This window comes from Etheostoma spectabile, chromosome 5 (assembly GCF_008692095.1).
Source record: "Etheostoma spectabile isolate EspeVRDwgs_2016 chromosome 5, UIUC_Espe_1.0, whole genome shotgun sequence".
Classification (NCBI taxonomy): domain Eukaryota; kingdom Metazoa; phylum Chordata; class Actinopteri; order Perciformes; family Percidae; genus Etheostoma; species Etheostoma spectabile.
The window spans coordinates 8,102,824-8,123,988 of NC_045737.1; the positions used below are offsets into that span (position 1 = coordinate 8,102,824).

Consider the following 21,165-nt stretch of genomic DNA (forward strand, 5'->3'; position numbering starts at 1 on the left):
TAGAGCACATAAAGAAGCCTAGCCGAAGGTCCTGCAGGTCTGCTGTTACAGCACACATCCACAGTGGTGTGGCTGGAATCACCAAGTAACATGATTCCTATCTCAGTGGTCTGTGCATATTCAGTGAGACGGAACAGATGAATAAGTTTACTGGGTCAGTACACACCCACAATGGCTGGACAAAATCAAAGGGAGACTCTGCACTATATGAAAATATTAGGCCTGTAACCATGCAGTCACCTGACTGACAGAGTTGGGCTGTGACGCATACTCCCAACTCCAAGTTTAGAGATCAAAGTCCAGTGTATGTGAAAATGAACTGTGTGTGTAGTATGTGAAAATCCCAAGATCTTGTCTAAACCTCACCCTGACTGCTGAACACACCCTGAAATCTATTCTGAAGCGGAGTGCAAAGAAAGCAGACTTTGACACTACGGTCAAATAGGATCTATGAGCCACCATCCGGTATCAGATCAAATTTCAATTAAATATGAGACCGTTGACCTCTAGTCTGCAGCTGAAGACTACTTTAAAACTTTCATTTAGTTTATTACAAAGCATTAAATATCTGCAATATGAAAAATACATGATATACTGTATGTGCACATTAATTTCATCTCATACAGTAGAGATGTATATTACAGCTTAATTAACTGGACTTTTCCTGCACATGATGTCCTGAAGACAGTGTAAAGCAGGAAGGACAAAAACAAGTCTGATCAAGACCCAGCTGAATTGTTGGCTCATGTTTTCTCTGGGATCAAACTATTTTCCCAAAATTTACAGATCCAAAGTATTATGGGTCATGTTCAGTCTAGTTTAACGTTTCAACATGCTGTACTGCCTTTGTACTACAATGGTACAATTACACAGATGGGTGGATGTTATACTGTGCACAAACACTTAACGAAACATTGTGGTTTCCTGTTCACTTGGCTGCCATTATGCTGTAAACTGACATGCACAACAGTGCTGGGTAATTGCAACAGATCTGGTTTATGTGTTAGAGAAGAAGGGAGTAGACTCTGACCAGGGCATTTTAGTATATTATCACTGACTACCAAGAATGTAAAGTAAAACCCATTTATCTGAAGCTCAAAACTGACTACGCAAACCATGTGGTGTGTAAAGATGTTGACTATTACTGATGAAGCGTTTAAACATTTGACTGATAAATGCAATTAGAAGTATGTAAACAGAACAATTATGAGAAGCATCCATTCATTATTTATGTCCGCCCTTGCAGAAGCTTGGTTGACAGAGCTCAGAAAGATTAGACAACCTACAAGAGCAATCAGCGTTTAGACCTCTACACATTGAGACTTTTCAGCACATCCCACACATTAACGCAAGTTCAGGCATGATGCAAAGATTCTCACACAACCTCTTACATTAGTTTCAGTTTTCCACAATGTTTAGATCAACACCTTTTAGTCACCTGCAGAACATAAAAATAAATAAATAAATGAATTCTATACTTCATGAATAAATAGTTTCTCCTGTTAATTTGCGGTGAACCATGAAGCCCCTGCAAAACTCAAGTCAAGCTCTGGCAGGGCAGAGGAGACCGACAGTTTGACCAGAGAGCCAGCCGTTCTTCACATTCCACACCTTGGCCCCAGGCAGCTCTGGTATGGGTATGACTAATGAGCGCAAGAGGGCCGCTAGAGTGTCAAATGTAGCACCCTTTGAGGTGTTAATGGTGTTCTTGTCCGATATACACAATTAGGAATTCCAGGGTCTGAAGCATGAATACAAGTTGATATGGCCTCGAGCCTGCATAAACATCTGATAACATCATACACAGGGCAGGAATGCAATTTGCATGGAATTAGATTATTGTAATGGTTAGCAGTGCCAATTAACAGAAAACAACAACCAAAGCTGTAGACAAGGTAGCTCGTAACACAACTCCTGGGTCCACCTGGGTGGAGCAGTGCAGGCAACTTAACCTGTGCAAACTTGGAACAAGGCTGGATTTTTTTTTAAACCTAAAGAAAAGTACCACTGTGTTATTAAAAATATATATATATATATATATAAAAAACACATACAAGTGTAACATAAGCCCACGCACTGTACAGTTTTCAAAACACAATACCCTGTTAATTCTATTTTTATGTTCCTCTGCAAGAAAAATACAGTTTGTTATAACTGTGTTGCTGAAGTGTTGGCGAGAGGGGATATTATAGTGTGGCTCAAGTAACATTACTTTATACTTCATATACTCATACACTTGGTACCTCACCCGTGCCTACAGGAGTTTCCCTACGGCGCGAGGAACCGTGACTAGCCGTTCAGATGTTTTACTTGAACAATTCCATCCCTAGGATGCAGGTATTGAGATCTGAATAAATTCTGATTTTACTTAAAAGATTCTTTTTATCAAAACCTGTTGTCAATTCTGGTCAAATTATTAGACAAAAAAAAAAAAAAAAAAGGAACTAAACTTGTTAATTAGATAAAATCATCTCCAATATAGCGGTTTAATCTGATATAAATATTCATTTTACTTTTTGTATTCGGCTTCAGGTTGGCAAAATCCATCAACACTTTGGCTGGCCGGTGAACAGTTGAAGAGGTGAAGACTGTCAGTAAAATCACACTTTGGTTAGAAATGGGCCTAAACAAATAATTTCTAAGCAACCAGGCTACAGGTACAGGGAACATGCTTAGTAAGAATTACGACGTAGAAGTTACAATTATTTTATCCAGAACAAGAATTATTATTATTATTTTATTTTTTTTACTTCACCAGTGCAAAAAACAAACAGCACAGAGTATAATTCAGCAGTCAACACCTAGCATGTCCATAACTACACTACAGATATTTGTATTCTTTGAGAGGAATGTCCAACGCCTCAAAAACAACCAGTTGCATAGCAACAAGTAAGACTGCAGAAGAGGAGAGTGAATCACACAGCGATAGATATGACGCTCAACACTGAAACACAAAAAAATGGCTGAACGACATCGCTTAAGGCAGTAGAGGACATTCTTTTCATTCACACAAGAGGCCTGCACACTTCCTTTCCTTCCAGCTCAACATGTGATTCACACATGCACACCAGTAAAAAGGGTCTGCATGCTGTCCAGTGCTGCTTAAAGCTCCATGGAAAAATTCCACTTTTACAGGTCTCTGCATCTGTATGATAGGGCAGGAACAATAAAGTGCAATGACTACAGGCTGAAACCTGAGCTATACATAGCTAAAGAGATAAAGTAGACATACCTCTACAGGAGATGTACTACAGAATCTATCTAGGCCATAAGATTAATTCCAGATAGCATCTAAGACAAGTCCACTATTTATTACTACTAATACTACATTGGTTAATCTGCTGCCCGTTAAGACGTATTTGACCAAGAAAGTATATAAACACATCTGTTATTAGTATCCAAGTGCTCCTGCAACACAACATATTTTTCTAACAGGCAACTGAACAACACTGGCTGGTGGTTACTGATAACACATGATCAGCGTTCCAGTATGTGTACAGCCGTTCGTGATTAGCTTCACGCAAGTACTTTTAAAACATCTAAGACAAGACATTCAATGAATATCAGAGGGGTCATTAACTGCACGGAGTAGATATGTATTCCCTGTGAAGGGTGGCTTTTTGTCCACAGTGTGTGCACATCTTCCTACTGCCTCCCCAATGCAGGCTGTTGTACAGTCTAGCACCTGTGGCCTGAAAATGATCAACTGGAGAAACAGACAACATTTTCTGAGAAAGAAATTGAATTGAAGAAATAAGAAAGGAAGCCCACCCAAAACGATTTGGTGTGCCAGACTGGTGCATTCATGTGCAACAGTAGTCTGTGAATGAACTGCTCTTGTATAGCAGACTTTAAATGCATAAATGACTAAAATTGGCATTGTAAACACCATGTGCTATTATAACATATATCAGCTGTGTTCTAAGGTTTTCTGCAAAAAGAAAGTCTGCTTTGTTTCACATTAATTTCAACACTCAAGTTACACAGCTCTCTATTAGTAGATTAAAAATATTATGATACAGTATTCCAGCAGTCATACTGATTATTACATTAATTATTCTAATATGGCACTATGGATACAGCGAGTGACTGTGACAGAGACAACATCTGACTTCAACCCAGTTCTCTCATCTTGGCCGCTCTTCGTATTTCAGCCTATCCCAGAATTCACATGTGTGCCGACACTGCATGAAGCAGCCAATGGCAAGGCAGGAAGGAAATGGTCTTGGAAGGCTGTCAGGCAGGGAGCAGTGAATGACCATATATGGTAAAATCTGCAGTCAGCAGGACTGAACGGCAGAGGCAACTGAGCAGTATAGAGGTCTTGTAACACAAACTGACCAAAGTATGGGAGAAAGACCCTGGATATCGTGCACACCCAGTGTATTTTTGTGAATAGAGACAGAGTGTGGCTTAGTTAGCAGCCAAACTGGTGTATGTGAGACAAAACAAACAAAAATAATTTGCACACACCCAGAGATTACTAACAGCAAAGGTTGAGCACTGAATGAATGGTGCATTGAGGGATTGAATCCAAATCAAACACACTCCACATCTTACATGGAACATGTCTTCTACATTAAGCAATGCACTATATGGTTGTGTTATGGTTGTAGTTTAGGTCAATCTTAAAAAAAGGAATAGTCAAAAGGAGGAAACGATGCTAACATTAGGCAAAGTGACTAACACACAGTCAGCACCGAAAATAAAGATTCTGATTGCAGACAGCATGGCATTTTATACAATGGCATTCTTCGATAAATCAAATAAGAGATTTATAGTCCAGGGATACAAATCACAGCAACTGTAATGATTTACTGAGACTTCCCCTCCTATATAACGAGCAGACAGAGAGGAATTATCAGGAATGTTTCACTGAACTCTTGCTAGCTGCTGCATTCACTCCCACAGCTTCCTTCATATGGAAATCAGGGAATAAATTAGCAGGCATCCTGCTAAGAAAGAGAAAGGAGGAGATTGAAAGCATGAGGCAAGGGAATGACATGTGTTGAGCTGGACATCTGATGCTCACTCTATAAAGCCCTGTGTTCTGACAGGAGAAAGCAACAATACTCATTGCTGTGCTGAGTCACGGCGGCCTGTCGCACTAACCTCACCCTACTGAGTCACACAATGACATGGCTTCATTGGTTGACAACTCAAAATGAGGCTCCAGACCTCAGTTCAGGTCATAGAACCACAACATCAACCTCTGAACTCCAAGAGGCTTTTCCATGAGTAGGTTTTTCAGATTATAGGCAGAGCGAGTACACCCCTTTTCTGAGGGCTCATCATTTCAATAATTCATCCTCCTACCGTTATTGCGTCCCTTCAACAAAGACGGTGCTCAGTTGCATATGGCTTAATTGTGAAGGGGGAAGGAGCATCATCACACTTCTGCCTCCCCCCCAGCCAAGTGTGGTAATGACAAAGGGCTCCGCTGGGAGTAAGCGTGGGACAAAGGCCCTGAGCAGCTGGCTGCCCACAGAGACTGAGAGCAACACAGCATAGGCAGATGGGTTAGACGGACAGATGCACCATCACATTAGGGACGGGAAGGGGTGGGAGCCAGGGTGGAGGTGTTTAGGGGATATGTGCCCTTAAAACAAAAACAAAATGAAAGTGTCCTTCAACCAGGCACAGAGTTCTATCCACAAAGCAAAACTGTGTCTGACAGAGGCTAATAAAAAGGAAAACAGACACATTGTACAGTCAGAGCAATAACAAATGGGATTGCATACCAATTCATATAAAAAAGTTGAACCATTTTCTAATTAAGAGGCAACATCAGGATCCTTGTTTATTCAGTTTCAGAAATTCTCTTTGGCGCTGAGAGCAACTCTACATTACTGATCCACTACAGTGCTCTCTAGTCTTTCTGTTTGCAAGAACAGACTTGCCCCACTTATTGAGAACTGCACTGCCAGCTGAGGCTATACTGAGATTTCCAGATGGACCAGTTTTGTCAGAAAAAAAACCCAATTGTGAATACCATGGTGATATAAGCCAAAAATAGATAAAGTATTTAAAGTGCTTGTATTATGCTTATTTACAGGGTCATAATTGTATTTAGAGATTATATCAAAATAGGTTTACATGATTTAATTTTCCAAAAAAACACCATGTTTTTGTGGTACTGCACATTGCTGCAGCTCCTCTTTTCACCCTGTGTGTTGAGCTCTCCGTTTTAGCTACAGAGTGAGGTATCACACTTCTATTCAATCTTTGTTAATACATCTAGACGTGCACATATCACTTGCGTTCTCTACGCTTAACATTGGCTCCCTGTGCGTTTTAAAATAGAATTTAAGATTGTATTGTTTGTTTTCAAGGCCTTAAATGGTCTGGTCCCGAAGTATTTGTCTGAAATTTTAACTTTGCGGGAGTGCAATCTGTCAATTCACATCAACTGTACATGCAAATAACTTAAGTCTTGTGGAGAGAACCATCTAGAAGGGCTTTGAAACTCAACTTTCTACTCACCCTTTTCTGCTCAAGGACCTTTGTTTCTGCTAGCCATCCACTACGACTACAAAAGGCGCTAAATTTAGCAAAAAGTCGCCAAGTTGGCAACACCGCCCACATTGTTACTGCTGCAGCTTCCTGATTTCCCAAACTACGGAGCAAAATTACAGAACAGGCTTGCGTTAATTTTTTTTTTACAAAAATCAGTGGCGGCATTTAAAGGAATTTGCGTTTACTAGTTATTAACACTTTAATTTTGACAGCCCTAGACAAAACAAGTATTTAAAAAAGGGAATGCCCTATATTTAAGATCAGAATATAATGTTGGTCCTATGTCCCAACGGCTGACCCTGTGTTAAATATGCTAGGCTGTAAAACTGGTTTGGTGGCATTACATACTGGTCACAAAGTCCGAAGTATTTAACATACATACACAACATACTATTATTCATAAATAACATGGTATTTCAATGCATGGCCTATTGAAATGTTTTTTTAATCTCAAGTGAGGAAATTGCATGAGGTTTGCTTTTCACATAAAGACCTCAGTCTCTCACAACTTTTTAGTTCAGTAGTTAAAGTAGACTTTGTTCAGTAGACACCATTTCTGTACAGGGAGATGCAGAAGGCAGCTCTTGCAAACAGGCACAGAGAGGAGGGCAGGCATGGGACACTGGTCGAGCCTGCAGCCCATCTCCAGTACAAGCTCTGCATTGAATGAGGTGTCGAGAGGTGCAAACTGTGCGATGACAGGCCTAAGGATCCGGTCCCTTATGCCAGGAGCCTTCTCAGATGACATGGCAGCGTACTGGTGTACACTAATTACAGACCCAGGTTAGATCTGTCAACAGTATTGCAGTACTTATGTCACACAGTGTCGGGACCTGCCACTTCGCCATTGCTGGGAACTGCCAAATAGAAACAGCAGCAGCAGCCAGCAATTTACCACCATCAACCATAATGGCACCCGAGGGCTCACTAGGGGACATGTCAGAGCACCCTGTTGGATTCAGCCTAATCTAAATTGCACCTTCATTAGTCCAATAATGACAGCAGGGTTAAAACAAAAGTGAGGGATGCATTCATCAGCTAACTTGTTTCCATCATAACACTCTTTAAATGCGGTTTTGTCCAACCCAAAATTAATTCTAGTTGGAGGGGAGTGATTCCTTCGCTCAAAGGCTTTGGAGTAGTTTCTGTTGTACACATGAGGGTGTACAAAACAGCCCGCTGGTAAACATTAATCCCATGGTACACTAAAACAAATAGTCAGCAGTCCTTTTTGTAAAAGGCAAAGTCTTCAATGCAAATTATTATTTACTGTACACAAAACATGGGAAATGGGCCATTACTCTCAAAAATAAAGAGAGGAATAAAAAAGGTTTTGTTCAACGCTCTCTACTTTTTAAGTGCTTTGAGTTTACATCCATGCAGTCCAAATATGATCACAGAGAGCATGGCTTTCCTTCCTTTATGTTATCACTGATGTGAAGAAAATATAAGTTCCACCCCATCTAAAAAGTAACCTAATGTAATGTCTAATTTGATGTCTCAAAAACCATTTCATTGCGCCATTTCTCTCCGAATAAAAACAAAGGCTATTACCAGTTCTTTATCAAAATGCTTTTTTTTAGTTTTAGGGTGATTGGTAAACATAACCATCAAAAAGCAAGATTGTCGAGATGGACAAACTATTGATCATTCATGTGTTCCTGGTAGCCAATATGCAGAGAGATTGCAGGTGGAGAATTTAATCTCAAAAGTGTGTTGTTAAACATAAATGTTCCTAACATTTTAGATAGAACAGACACCATACTGAGAATTTTGTCACTTAGAAAATGTAAGTGTCAATAAAGCACACAGAAATTTACCAACGTAGAACAATGGGCTACTTTCTTTCAGCCCCAAAAAAAGAAGCCCATTTCCCCTAAGAATTAATGATTAACCAATTTATTGTTAGGCACTCAGTGTGCGCTACTGATGTAGCATAAAGAAGCAGTACGTGCAAACATGCCTACACATCTGGTTTACGCCATCTAATTGTTTTAGAGGCCAGCCCTGACTGATGAGCTCTGCCCAAGTACACAATTCAGTGCTTTACAACTGTGGCATTAGGTACTCATAAATGATGCAAACTGAAACTTACCTTGTGAAGAGGGAGAACGAGGAAAGCTCCACCACCACTTGCCTCAATAATTAAGGCAACAAACTTGGGGTTGACTGCACAGAAGGAGCTGTCCCATGTGACCCTTGACACCCGGATATCATCATAGCATTGGTCATTTTTCACCGCCTGGCCAAAGACGTGACGGAATTTGCTCTGCCGTACAACTCGTCTCATATCTGTGCAAAGATCAAAGAAGAAGAACTGCTTGTTAGAAAGCAGCAGGTAACAGGTATACAGTGTGCAATATATAGACTGCTGGAGCTACTTGAAAGACTTGAAAAACTGTTGCAAAGCTGTTACTGTAGATCAGACTATGTCCGTTTTTTTTTCCACAACACGTTTGGCTCTCTCACATGAGGGTGTTTTGTATCAAACCATTACTACTCGCTACTCCAAGGGTCACCCTGGAATTCCTAAGCATTGCGGCGCAGACTAGGCCTGCACAATTTTTTTACCTTAGAAATGATATCACGATTCCCCGTAATAATTTTCTTACGTGGTGTAATGTTTATTGCACACATGAACCATGACAAAACAAATTGGGATTACAAAACAGATTTTGTTTGGCACCTATAGCAGATGATAATGTGTGAGAATGATGGTGCAGCGTGTACATTCTTTAAGGAAAGTCCTACTCTGACACAGACCTTTCTACATTTGCTTTACTACTCTTAATTGATTGGATAGGTAAGATAGGGGAATATGATCTTTTCAAGCCAAAAAAAAAATAAAAAATACACCAGTCCCCCTAACAACAATCTCTTATCCAATATTCAGCATGTGGGTTCTCCTCACCTGTGATCACACAGCAAGCAAGAAGAGCTCCTTCAATCATAAATTAAAAGCAGCAATACACCACAATTTACAATTACATTACACAACTTACATTTTTAATACAAACATTTTTTTATATGTGACAATATTTTCTGGTGAGAACCTCCAACAAGGTACTTAGCCTATATGCTCGCGCTACTAACCTACAAAAATGCTAAAACTGTTTAATATTCAAAGGCGTTTAAATGTTCATATTTCACCAAGATCCTGCATATGAATAATGAACAACAAACCAAGTGCTTGATCATATTTCATGACTCTTTTCACTGCCCGTTTCTTTTTATGTTGTTGTGCCAAGTTATTAAAAAAAAAAAAAAAAACGGAAAAACCAACACGCTTTATATGTGGCACACTTAGAACGAGCCACTTCCAAAGGAATCTAGGACATACCCAAGACAGAAACAGACTTTGTAGCTGGTTCAGTAAGACAAGAACCGACTGGCAGACAAGAGAGTTTTGGAAAACAAGCCCATTCAAAAACGTCAAAAGTCAAAGAGCTATGCTTAAAATAACAGAGCAGTTCCAAAGATAATGGAAAGCTGGCCAGTTACAGTTAGCTTTTGTAAAAGCTCCTCAAATCTTTTTTCTTTGCCATTTTTTGACACAGCACATGGTAACAAGTTTCCCAGCCTGACTCACCAACATAATAAAAGCACACTACAAGATGTGGGATATGTTTTGGAGGTGGATTTCCATTGTGATTGCGTGTGTGTGTGTCTTTGTAAAAGAGAGAGAGTGTGAGCAAGAAAAGCTTGTATGGCTTGTTTCTGGCAGGACAAGGATCACAACACAAGCAGGAAGTTCTTCCTGCAGGGATGTGGGAGTGTCCCAAAACACGTCAGTTGTTACAACCATTTCTTTTTGATGTGTCTCTAAACACAGACAGGGAGCTTAAAGACAAAGTCCTGGAAAATCCCCAATTTAAGGAAGATCAACACTCAAGTGTCATAACACAAGAGACATAAGATTTTCTAAATCCTCTAAATATATCTGGATAAAAACGTGCATTTGCCTAGGAAACTGAATTTGATAACTCGAGGAAAAGCTGAGGCAGACCAAAGCAATGGACTGACATCCAATTATAGATAGTGTCCAAAAGTCCTGGTACATAATTGTAAAAAAAGAAAAAGAAATTGATACTTTGACAAAAAGGTGTTTAAGGTAATTATCTAATTTCACAGCAATCACCAGCCAAGAATCATTACATAAATAGAAATAATAGCAATTACTTTTCAATGTCAAGTGCGCTATTATTGCGATTTAATTTTTTTTGCAATATTCTGCGATATATTGCAATTTATAACCTTTTTCTAATTTGTAATTTTTCCCAATTTCAAATGATGTCTCCAAAAGAAAACTGTCAACATCCGTTTTATCTGAAAAAAAAAAAAAAAAAAAAAATACATTTCTCGTTTTGTTCATATCACTTCAATTTTATTGCTGCAAAACGGGATTGTCAAGCAGACAAACTGACCAACACATATATGATAAAAGATCGATACTTGGCGCCTGTGTATCGATAAAAGTATTGCCACTGACGATATCACGATACTATGCTGTATTGATTTTTTTCCCCACTACCCCTATTTTACAATATGTAACCTTTAAGCTTTTCTTCTTATATAAACGGTCATATTAACATACAGAGGGCAGCACTGTACAGCTCTAATTGTCCTTCTGCGTACTGCGTCTGAAGCAGGGCTGGGACGATTCGTCGACATCATCAATAACGTAAATGCGTCGGCACGAATAATTTGCGTCGATGCGTTGTGTCTAAAATTCACACGGCTGCCTCCAGCAACAGCGCAAGTATGGATTCCTCGCAACAACACGTTCAGAAAAAGGCTTGCACAGTTTTCTAAAGGGCGTGGGAGTATTTTACTCTTAATGCCAACAGCAACGTGGTGGTCTGTAGACTTTGTAAAATGATCCCTGAGTCAGGATAACCACAGCAGAACATCGTAAGTCCTGCTCATCTATGTCTGTCCTGTATGGACTTGAGTGTGAGGTAAACTGTGCTGTGTCTCCCCCATGTGTAGCAGTGTCTCCGATAATTGCGCAACCGTGCCATTTGTTTCAGATAGCTCACGAGTCCTTTATAATTATATATAACGTCAGTTACAATGGCCCACGTATTGGCAGGTTTAAAAATCGGACTCTGACTCATAATTCCCTAAGAAAGTTTAAATTATTTTTAATTTTTGTATTCCTCCTGAAAGTGACTTTACTTTGTTGTTGGATTGATCGCCTACATGTGGTCTCAAGTTGCACTACAAATTCAACAGTGCAGTGTTGAACAAGTTAAGGAAATGGAGAGTTGAACCTTACTGACATTTTTGTGTAAATTGTTAATTGAGCAATGGAAAAATTATCGCTAACCAAAAAAATGAATCGTTGGATTAGTCGACTAAACAAATCATTTCCCGCTGTCAATCAATCGTTTGGGACAGCCCTAGTCTGAAGAAAATGCCAGCAATCCTTAATGAGCAACAGTGTGTACCATATGGATTAGACAAGTTCGATGTGATGTGTGTCTGCCCTCTGGTAGAAACTTCATTCAGAATATCTGAATTGATAAACAGTATAAACTATTTTCCGTTACAGAGCAGATTTTTAGTTCCAAATCAGGGATAGGAATTTAGCTTAGCCAAGATTTATTTGGTTCATGCTGTGTCTCAAAATGCTGGTCAAAGTTAAGCAGCATTATGGGATCGTTTTCAGCTGATCTCTATCATCTTACTTTACTTTTTACAATTTAAGAAAGAAAATATGGAATAAAAAAACCTTTAAAATAAGATATTGGGGGGTAAATTATGACATGGGATTGCAAGTAAGTTAAATCAAATGATTGTAGAGTCTTTGATAGGCTAATTAGTGGCCATTGCTCATGGTCAATTAGAGCTAGTCCCTACTGGTTGTCCAATGGTTCCATATGTTCTCTTGGCTGGAGTGAGTGTTCTTTCCTAAAAAGGGAAGGAATGAAAAAAAAGGGGGAACATGGCAATAACGGACTTATATGGCCATTGGTTTAGGGTAGTGTGGTTAATCCATTATGATGATTTCTCGTCCAAAGAGATGTTGGTAGCTATAATAAATTTGGGCTAATATTTAAAAATGTGCCTTTGACCTCAACAATATTTTGCGAATACATTACTCTAGAGATATACTTAAGATGTGGCAATGGGCCAGTAAACTGTATATATAATTAATAAAGTGAATGCGTAGTCATCTGCCATAATCAATGCTGGGTATCCATCAGGCTGAGTACCTTAATATTCTCTTCCCTGCCAGTCTGCACCACAGAAAACATTTTAGGACTGCTCTCTTAGGCATGTTTGCTTTATACTGGGTGTTATGCTTAGGCTCGTCTGAAACAGGTGAGGGTTACAGCAAATTTACCATCCAACAGCAAGATACATAGTTGTGCCAAGGTTAAAAAAAAGAGAAGGGAAAAGAAAAGCAGCGCAAAATGTCACTTTATGCCATGGGCAATTGCATGGGTGTTTGGTTGGCTGCAATCTGTCTCCAAGACATGTTTAGTAACACAGACATGCTGCTTAGCAACATCAGGGAAATACCAAGATAAGAAAGAAACACAATACAAGAGTAAGAAATACAAAGTAATACTCAAAAAGCAAACAACTGTTAAACTCAGTTATATCTCCACATTTGGAGACCTTGCCTTCCAAAACCAGTCTAAATTGACTAAGCTCAGGAGTACACGGCACTGACACGCTGCCTCTAAACTACTGAACCTTGTGAAGAATTAGTTAGGCGTTGTAGATATAAAACGAAGCATGACTGCATGGCTTATTTCTCACCTGAAATGTAAACTATTTTTGGCAAACTTTTGAAATGGTAAAAATGTTCATTTCCAAACAGCCTCCATGTCTTTCCATGGTGGTAAAACCCAATGCTAAGTTTCCGTTGTCTGGTAATTAAATGGTGTTTAGATCGATGCACGTAATGCAGAATCAAATTTCACAAGCGCAACTTTCGTCTGGAAACTTTTAGCTGTCCGTCATTAGCAACACATGAGGGGGTTGGCATAACAAAAGCGGATTGGTGTGTACACTATGGCAAGCGCAAATGATACCACCGGAGCTGGGAGACCTGTCTGCAGGTTCCCAGTAAGTAACAACAGCAATGGAGAGTTGGGTAAAACACAGGAAGGGTGTGTCGCCATTGCTCTACAGTTGTTGGGTATGGACTCTTTTCATTATGAACTGAACTGTAAGACAATTAGGGCCTATCCTCATGAAAAAAAGAAAAGTACATTACAACTCAATGGTGCGTTTACATGCAACTCGAAAGCTCAAGATGCATTCAAAGTAATTGTAAAAAAACATGAATTGACTGGTGAAATAAGTTATTACTTCTAAAACTTGACCATATGGCCCTAGCAATAAACAAGCCGTTCTTTAACGTCCAACTGTTTTCATCTCTTTTTATTTTTTAAAATATCTGTTCAGGAAGCGTTTAGGTATTGGCGTCATTTTTAAAGTATTGGTTTAGCAGCGATATTGGAAGAAAAAAAACAAAAAAAAAAACTAATCCTAGTTGTATTGCAAAATTACAGTTATCACAACAGTACTAGTTAATTTGCAGCGCAATAGTACATTGTTTTATGCAGGCGAGCTTTATAAGATGTGCCGTTTTAGGACTACAATAGTGTGTTTAGCCTCGACAAAACAATCACTGCATTCTTGAGGTCAGTCTAGGGCTGCACAAAGATCCTAGTCAGACTATTCTTTAGCTCTATTAACAGCAGGAAATGTTCAAAATCATATCTTACTGTCGTAACAATCAACAACTCTGACAACTCTGAAGGCAACAAATCAGGAGTAGTTCTGTCCCACTATGCCCAAGATGACAGCTAAATGTGACCTAGGATACAGTCACAGAAAAAATGTGTCAGTTTTGTGCATTATCGCCAAAACTGACGGATGGATATGAAACCTTTATGAAGAGAAGGTTGGACTAAATCAGTGTACACGCTGTTGGTCAGAGCAGACTGGGGTTCTGGGGTTGCAGCTGACTATAACACTGGTTCTTGGTGAGTAAGCCATGTTGTGCGGTAGTGGTGTATCCTGACGATCCTTTTCAGGCAGGTATCACCATTTCTTAGTCACTGGATGCTCACCGTTGTTGGCAGCCATTCCAACTGATATATGTGATAAGACAAAAGAGAAACAAAACAAAAAGATTAGGCTTCTGTTCTGGAGGGAAATAATTCATGTTTATACAATTAGGGAATTTCCCTTATGTGAATCATTACATTTGCTTTGCGGTTCAAGTCCTGGACTAGAACTCAAATCGGACTCAAACTGAAATGTTGATAAATTTAGGCTCAACACAAAAGTGGAATCATTTTTAACACTCAGGACTCAATCACCTCAGACCATAGAACTGCACATCCTCCTAGGCAGAACCTAATCCAAGGTTTCAAATCCCACCTCATTCACTGGGAAAGACACATCCCAACCTTGCCATGTGCAAATACCAAACCAGCTCCCTCTCCAGCGGGACGCTTATGGAAGAACATCATTATCCCTCACCTGATGAGCTGAGACCAACAAGTAAGCCTACAAAGAGACCACGGACAGCAAAACAAAATGGATGCTGTGCAGGCTGCTTATGGTGGTTGTGCACAAATTTCCAGTAAATGTAGACTATTTAGTTGCAAGTTGTGCGCAAGGTACAAAATGAGCACCAGCCAAATGCAGTTTAAATATGGAAGTGGCTGGTAGATTTGCTTTACTCAACCCAAAAAAACAATGGTAATCTACTGCGTTGATGGTAAAAGTTTAACAATCACTAGCCATTTGGCTGGTCAACAAAAAAGTAAATTTTGCACCCTGGTAGTGCATAATATCTTTGATGATAAACCATCTATGCTTTTAGTGAAGCAAAGTAGCAGGTGAACCAAGGTAAGATGTTAGACAGTTCAGCTGTATTGCCACAACTGAGGTGAATTATATCAGCGGAAGTGATGAGATTGTGCACTCCCAATCAAAGCATTAATTATCACGTCACTTCTGTTTAAAAAATGTGTTTGAATAAATGCTGTAGATCTACAGGCTTCTGAGCAGGTCAAATTAGCAAACATAACACTGTACTTTTCATTTTTCACAATCCATTTGAAAGCAGGTACCATTAAACTATTCTAACTAGTAGCTCAGATATTGTGGTAAAAGGGGGGGATTAAAAGAGCCGCACACAGGAACCTGAGGGGCAGGGTTAGTCTGCTCGAAACTAGCAAAGGCCATATCCAGATGGCCAACTTCCTGGTAGACTTGTGTGGTTACCACAGAAAGACCAGGAACTACTTTAATGGGGCACACAGTCATTCTCGACACCAAAGAAATATCTATGTATAATAACCACTGGAAGACTGCTTTCCCTCATCACCAGTAATGAATTAGATAAAAAAAGATTTGAAATAAAAAAAAGTATACAGTTACATCTTTATTGGTCAAAATTACAAAAGAAAAATTGATATAAATAGAAAGACCTCAAAGTAACTGCAGGAGCCCAATTAAAGACACAACACTGAATCCTTTTTAAATACATTTTTTAACATTCAGCTTTTATGACCCATCCCCGTCAAAATGATTACGGCTGACATTTGAATGCAACAATGTCAGCAGGGGCTCTGTTGAGGCAGTAAAAGGCTGGCACTAGTCCGACAGCCTCAGACATACACAGGAGAATGAGACACACAAACCTTGGGGTAATGCTATGCTACTCAGTGATGCTCCTGAGATTTACAGCTCAATGATCCCACCCTAATTCAGGCAAAAATACTGCAAGTATCTGTTGGGCCAATCAGATGAGAGGAGAGCTATGTACCTTATTGCCTCCTGAGCCAGCAGAGCTGACCCTGATGTGCAGAGACAAATGGAGGACCCTACCGCCGAAGGAAATATAAGGAAATGGACCAGTGACACACTTTAACATCTTTCTCTGTGTGCAATGCCACTTTCATCTGACAGTTCTGCTGAAGAAATGTGTATTTTAAGAATAATTGAGTGCTAGACTTATTGGTTATTCTGATCATACTTTATGACTACAAACACAAATGCTGTGGTGTGCACACAGTTGAAATGGTAGGAAAAGGAACGTGATAATGGAAGAATTTAGGCCCTTCATGCTTGCAGTTGAGCTCACTGCGTTAGGCCATAGTGGGTCTTCCTCTCGTCTATCTCATAGTCACAGTACAGGCTGCTGCCTTCCATTAAACCAAGTGGAAATTGTTTTGCTCTGACATAAGACTGCAAAACAGCTACAAATAGCAAACAAGTACAAAAAATAAACCTCAGTAAGGGCTCATGTTCGGTCAGTGTGCCCGAATGTATTACTAGAAGAGCAAACACTTTTTCTGTCACTTGATTCAATATAAATCTCAGTAACTGAACACTAAAATCAATAAGCACGTGAAGGTCACCATCAAGAAAATCTAAATGTCTCCTCTTTGTGCTTCAGAGTAAATCAGACGTCCCTACTACTGGGACCTCCACTTTTTGGAAGGTTACTGTGTATCGAACCGGATTACAATGAAAATTTTGGTTCCATTTAATGTGTCGGCGGACATCAAAATACCACACTCTGTCTGTAGCCCACTGTTAGCTAACTACCGTAAAATGTAGGATACTTTCCAAATGCCATATTTTCCCTCTGGGTGCTGGTTTGCATACCAACTCAACATTTATTTTGTTGTTAGTTGTTAATAGTGTAACTGTTATTTATGTGAAATTATTGTAGTTGTGTGTTAGGTGACTTAGGTTTACTTATGTATTAAAGTTCTTTAAAACGTTAGCCTAATATATTGCTAAATTTAAATTATGAATTAAAAAATGATATTTAAAAAAAGAGCCTTTTATGTAATTTTTCAAGAAACGGTTTAGGAATTGGAATCATTTTAAAAGTACCGGTTCGGAATCGTAAAAATCCAAACAATACCCAACCCTAGTCCTCAGTGACAGAAGACATTTAATGCTGACTATTCCTGCCACATTCAGTTATGTTCAAATATTCCAATTAAAACATGGGGCCACCCCATTCTGCCAACAGCTATATGTACTCCAACTGGTTTCTCATTGACAGGGCTCAAAGACAACATCACATATTCCTGACCCACCCTGATAAAAAAGGCAAAGCAGTAGTAAATAAACTGTTTAAAGAGATGTCAGAAGACTAAACTTGGGATTAAGTTCCTAGAGAAATGTCTGGACGTAGGATGAGATTCACTAAACTGCTTACGTACAACACTTGGACAAAAAGATCCTGCACAAAAATCACACTAATCATTTACATTTTTTTTAAATTTTAATGTTTTTCAGTAAAAATGAGAATGATACAAAAATGATCATTCCCTCAAATGCCGTGAATCATATCGCAATATCAGTCGAAAGAATCACAATTAGATATTTTCCTTGCAGCCCCAGCCACTGCCTATTACGTCTAAGTTAACCCAAATGAAAATGGCTTATTCTGGACAGTGCGTAGCAACTATAAATCCTTTTTGTAAATACAAAACGGTACAGAGTTAATATCTTTTCACCACCTTGTCTTGGGGTGTAAACGGTCCGTGATGCTCTGTTTTATAGTGCGCTTGGTAAGTGAGATGTGACAGAATATGATAATCCCAGCCACAAATCAGGATGAGCTGATGTGGGAGAGGGAGGACAGCAGAAATAGAGATAAAATTATAGTAAAGCCTAAACATTATGGTAAAGACTAAACAGTCTCCACAATAGTTATTTTAGAGAAAAAAATACTGTGTACTTCTGTGTACTATATTTATAATTTACTATTACATAAGCTTATATCATCAAACATGCCAAGTATAAATATTTCTCCCTAAAGTTGTTACCCCGAAGGGGTATTGACTGCCATTTTGAGAGAAAATAGACCCGTTTCTAAATCCGTTTTCAGGTTGAATCTGACTGAAAAAAAATAGTCCTCACATTCATAAGGCTCTGACACACCCACTGGACGTCATTAAACTAATGGAGACAAAGGCTAACGGTGAAGCAAGAGACGGCACTTCCAACCAGAAATGTAGCAAAAAAAAATGTTTTCCTGTGTTTGTCTGCTGTTCTTTTGTGAAGGTCATTAGAGCCCAGCATTTGTCTCATCTTCAGCCATTTATAAGTCTTAAGCTGAGGTCCTGGTATGCATAAAGCCTGGTGTGAATATAGGCAATCAGCAAATAAAACAAGGCTCAACCATGTTTCTCAACAGGTCTTATCTGCTACATGTTTAGTTTTGCCAATTTCCTTGTTTGTTGCGGCTTTTCATCATTGTTGCTGCTGTTGTTGTTATTGCTGGGGCTTTAACGTGTTTTTTAACGTTAGCGTTAAATTTGTGATATCCATAAAATAAACTTTTCTCATTACAAAACATAACCGAAGATGGAAATCATTTCAAAAACGTTTTAGCTATCCGTGACTGATTGCTAACGTTAGCTCAAAACGCCATTCAAGTGTAAATGTAAATGTGCTGTATTTATATAGCGCTTTTCCAGTCTTAACAACTGCTCAAAGCGCTTTTACATCTACAGGAAACATTCACCATTCACACACATTCATACACTATGGCCGGGGCTGCCGTACAAGGTATCACCTGCTCATCAGATAAACATTCACACACATTCACACTCCGATGCACTGCACCGGGGGCAACTCGGGGTTCAGTGTCTTGCCCAAGGACACTTCGACAATGACTGCAGGGGCGGGGATCGAATCACCAACCTTCCGATTGGCAGGCGAAGTGACAGCCTTTGTTTTTGATTCCTAATTTGTAGCCAGAGGTGAACATACTTCGTTAAGTAGGTCCATTTTTACTGTTTTCACATTACAGAAGTCTCTCGGTAGCATCTTGAAGGCTACATGTTGCAAAGTGACGCATGCACAACTCACATCTGCACTTGCCTCACATCGGGTAGTGACAGGGTCATTTTGGTAGCCACAGCCCAGGTCACTGCAGGCCATGCATTTAAGGTACATCCCTCTAATAAATTGTAGGCAAATACACCTACAATACAGGTCAAGTACAACCTGTGTGAGTTACAGTATTGTTATTTCATTGTCAAAGTTTCATATTATAACTGTAGAGACTTAACTGCCAGTGATGGCCACAGACCTCTCTTTCCCACGCTCGCTACCAATGCCACCTCTCGCCACCACTACACACACACACACACCAGTGATGTCGCCTCAGTGCTCCCCATACACTGACTGCCTTCTGCCTTTTGTAACCAAGACTGCCTGAGACGCCACCTAAATCCCCTTCCTGTAACCAAGGCCACGGACCACCATTGTAATCAGATTCCAGCAACATTCCAGTGCTTTTTGCAACAATGAGATAAGGTGCTGGTTTTTCTCCTCTCTCCCTACCCAAGTGACCATGCAGTCTGTGCGCCGCTCAATTTAAATACTACTGGAACACAATACATTACGCACCAGGGTTTCAAGGAATGCTTTTATATTCTTTTATACTTTGTAGGAAATGAGATTTGCAGACACAAGAGCAACATGGCTCAAAGTCCAACTCAATGCTAGGTAACACATAGACAGAACCAATTACCAGGTCCTAATAAATTCTTCTAACTGGGCAAACATTGTGTAAATGTGTTTTGGTGTGGAAGACATATATAACATGATTTCAACACCAGAAGTTAAATGAGGTTTCGCCAACTTCCTCATTCCAAAAACAGGAAAAACAGACGCCTTAGATTTCAGACATAGGAAACATAAATGTCAGAACATGTCTGCATGTTTAGTGTGATGCTTACCATGCTGTAAACTGTACTCCAGCAAAAACCTCAATCTGTGCTGCGAGACTTCCTAAACTTCTTATCCTACTTAAAAGTCAAGGTTTAAAAGAGACTACTTTACAATCCTATAAAATTACAACAGGAAAAGCTCTAGTTTGAGTGTAACGTTACTTTAGTATCTACAGCATCACAACCTGAATATAACCTCTGCCTAAGTTTATACTTGATCCTTTTCTATCAGGTGATCAACCCAACAGACACCACGCAGACAAATGCAAAACCCTTGCCTATTGTCCAACTTTTTATAAAAAAATTAACTCCTAAATATTACAGCTTGAAAGCAGCATGTCCTTTCCTCTTCCTGATCAGCTACTTCCCCTCCCCCAATGAGTAATGCACAAACCACTGGTTCATTTCAACAGATGTCTGCTGTGGTGGGAAAGACCAGTGGAAGAAATGGTATTAGGCGGTGTGCATCTGGTGGAATTGCTAAGCTTACAAAGCTGAAAGAGGTTCGTCAAAAACGGGAGAGAGCAAGTGTGTGTGGGGGGAGAAGGTTGAGGGTGGGTCAAAGCTGACCCTCTTTGTAAAACAAACACATCTAACAAGCTGAGATAGACAATTATTTGGATTGATGTGTTAATACTTAATTGGGGTTTAGTAACAAAGAGAGAAAAACAACCAATGTCTGTGGGCAGTGTGGTTGTTTCCTTATGATCAATGAGCAGCACAAATTTAGGCATGTGATCCTCTTCATCCTCAGGCTGGTCCAAACAAAAACACAAAAACACGAACATGCTCAGCAGGTGGTTGGATAATGAGATGCTTCCTTCCACTTGTGTGGAAATAACTACTAGACATCTTGTCAGGAACATTTGATTTGTAGCACAGGAAACCCGTTGTAAGTAAAAAAATCTGT

General features: G+C 39.5%; 1 protein-coding gene across 3 annotated transcripts in view; it reads right to left on the bottom strand.

The window, feature by feature from the left end:
• The window catches only part of coro1ca (coronin, actin binding protein, 1Ca), a 35,347-nt gene that overhangs the window by 10,879 nt on the left and 3,303 nt on the right, over nucleotides 1-21,165 (bottom strand). The window contains exons 2-3 of one of the 3 annotated variants that reach the window (XM_032515168.1): nucleotides 14,610-14,630; nucleotides 8,612-8,808 (exon numbers count right to left, since the gene is read on the bottom strand). In XM_032515168.1, the coding sequence (XP_032371059.1) occupies nucleotides 8,612-8,808; nucleotides 14,610-14,625 (213 nt within the window). In that variant the 5' untranslated portion in view covers nucleotides 14,626-14,630. Of the gene's footprint in view, nucleotides 1-8,611; nucleotides 8,809-14,425; nucleotides 14,631-21,165 lie in introns of those variants that run through there. The other 2 variants (XM_032515170.1, XM_032515169.1) reach the window with 2 other exon arrangements.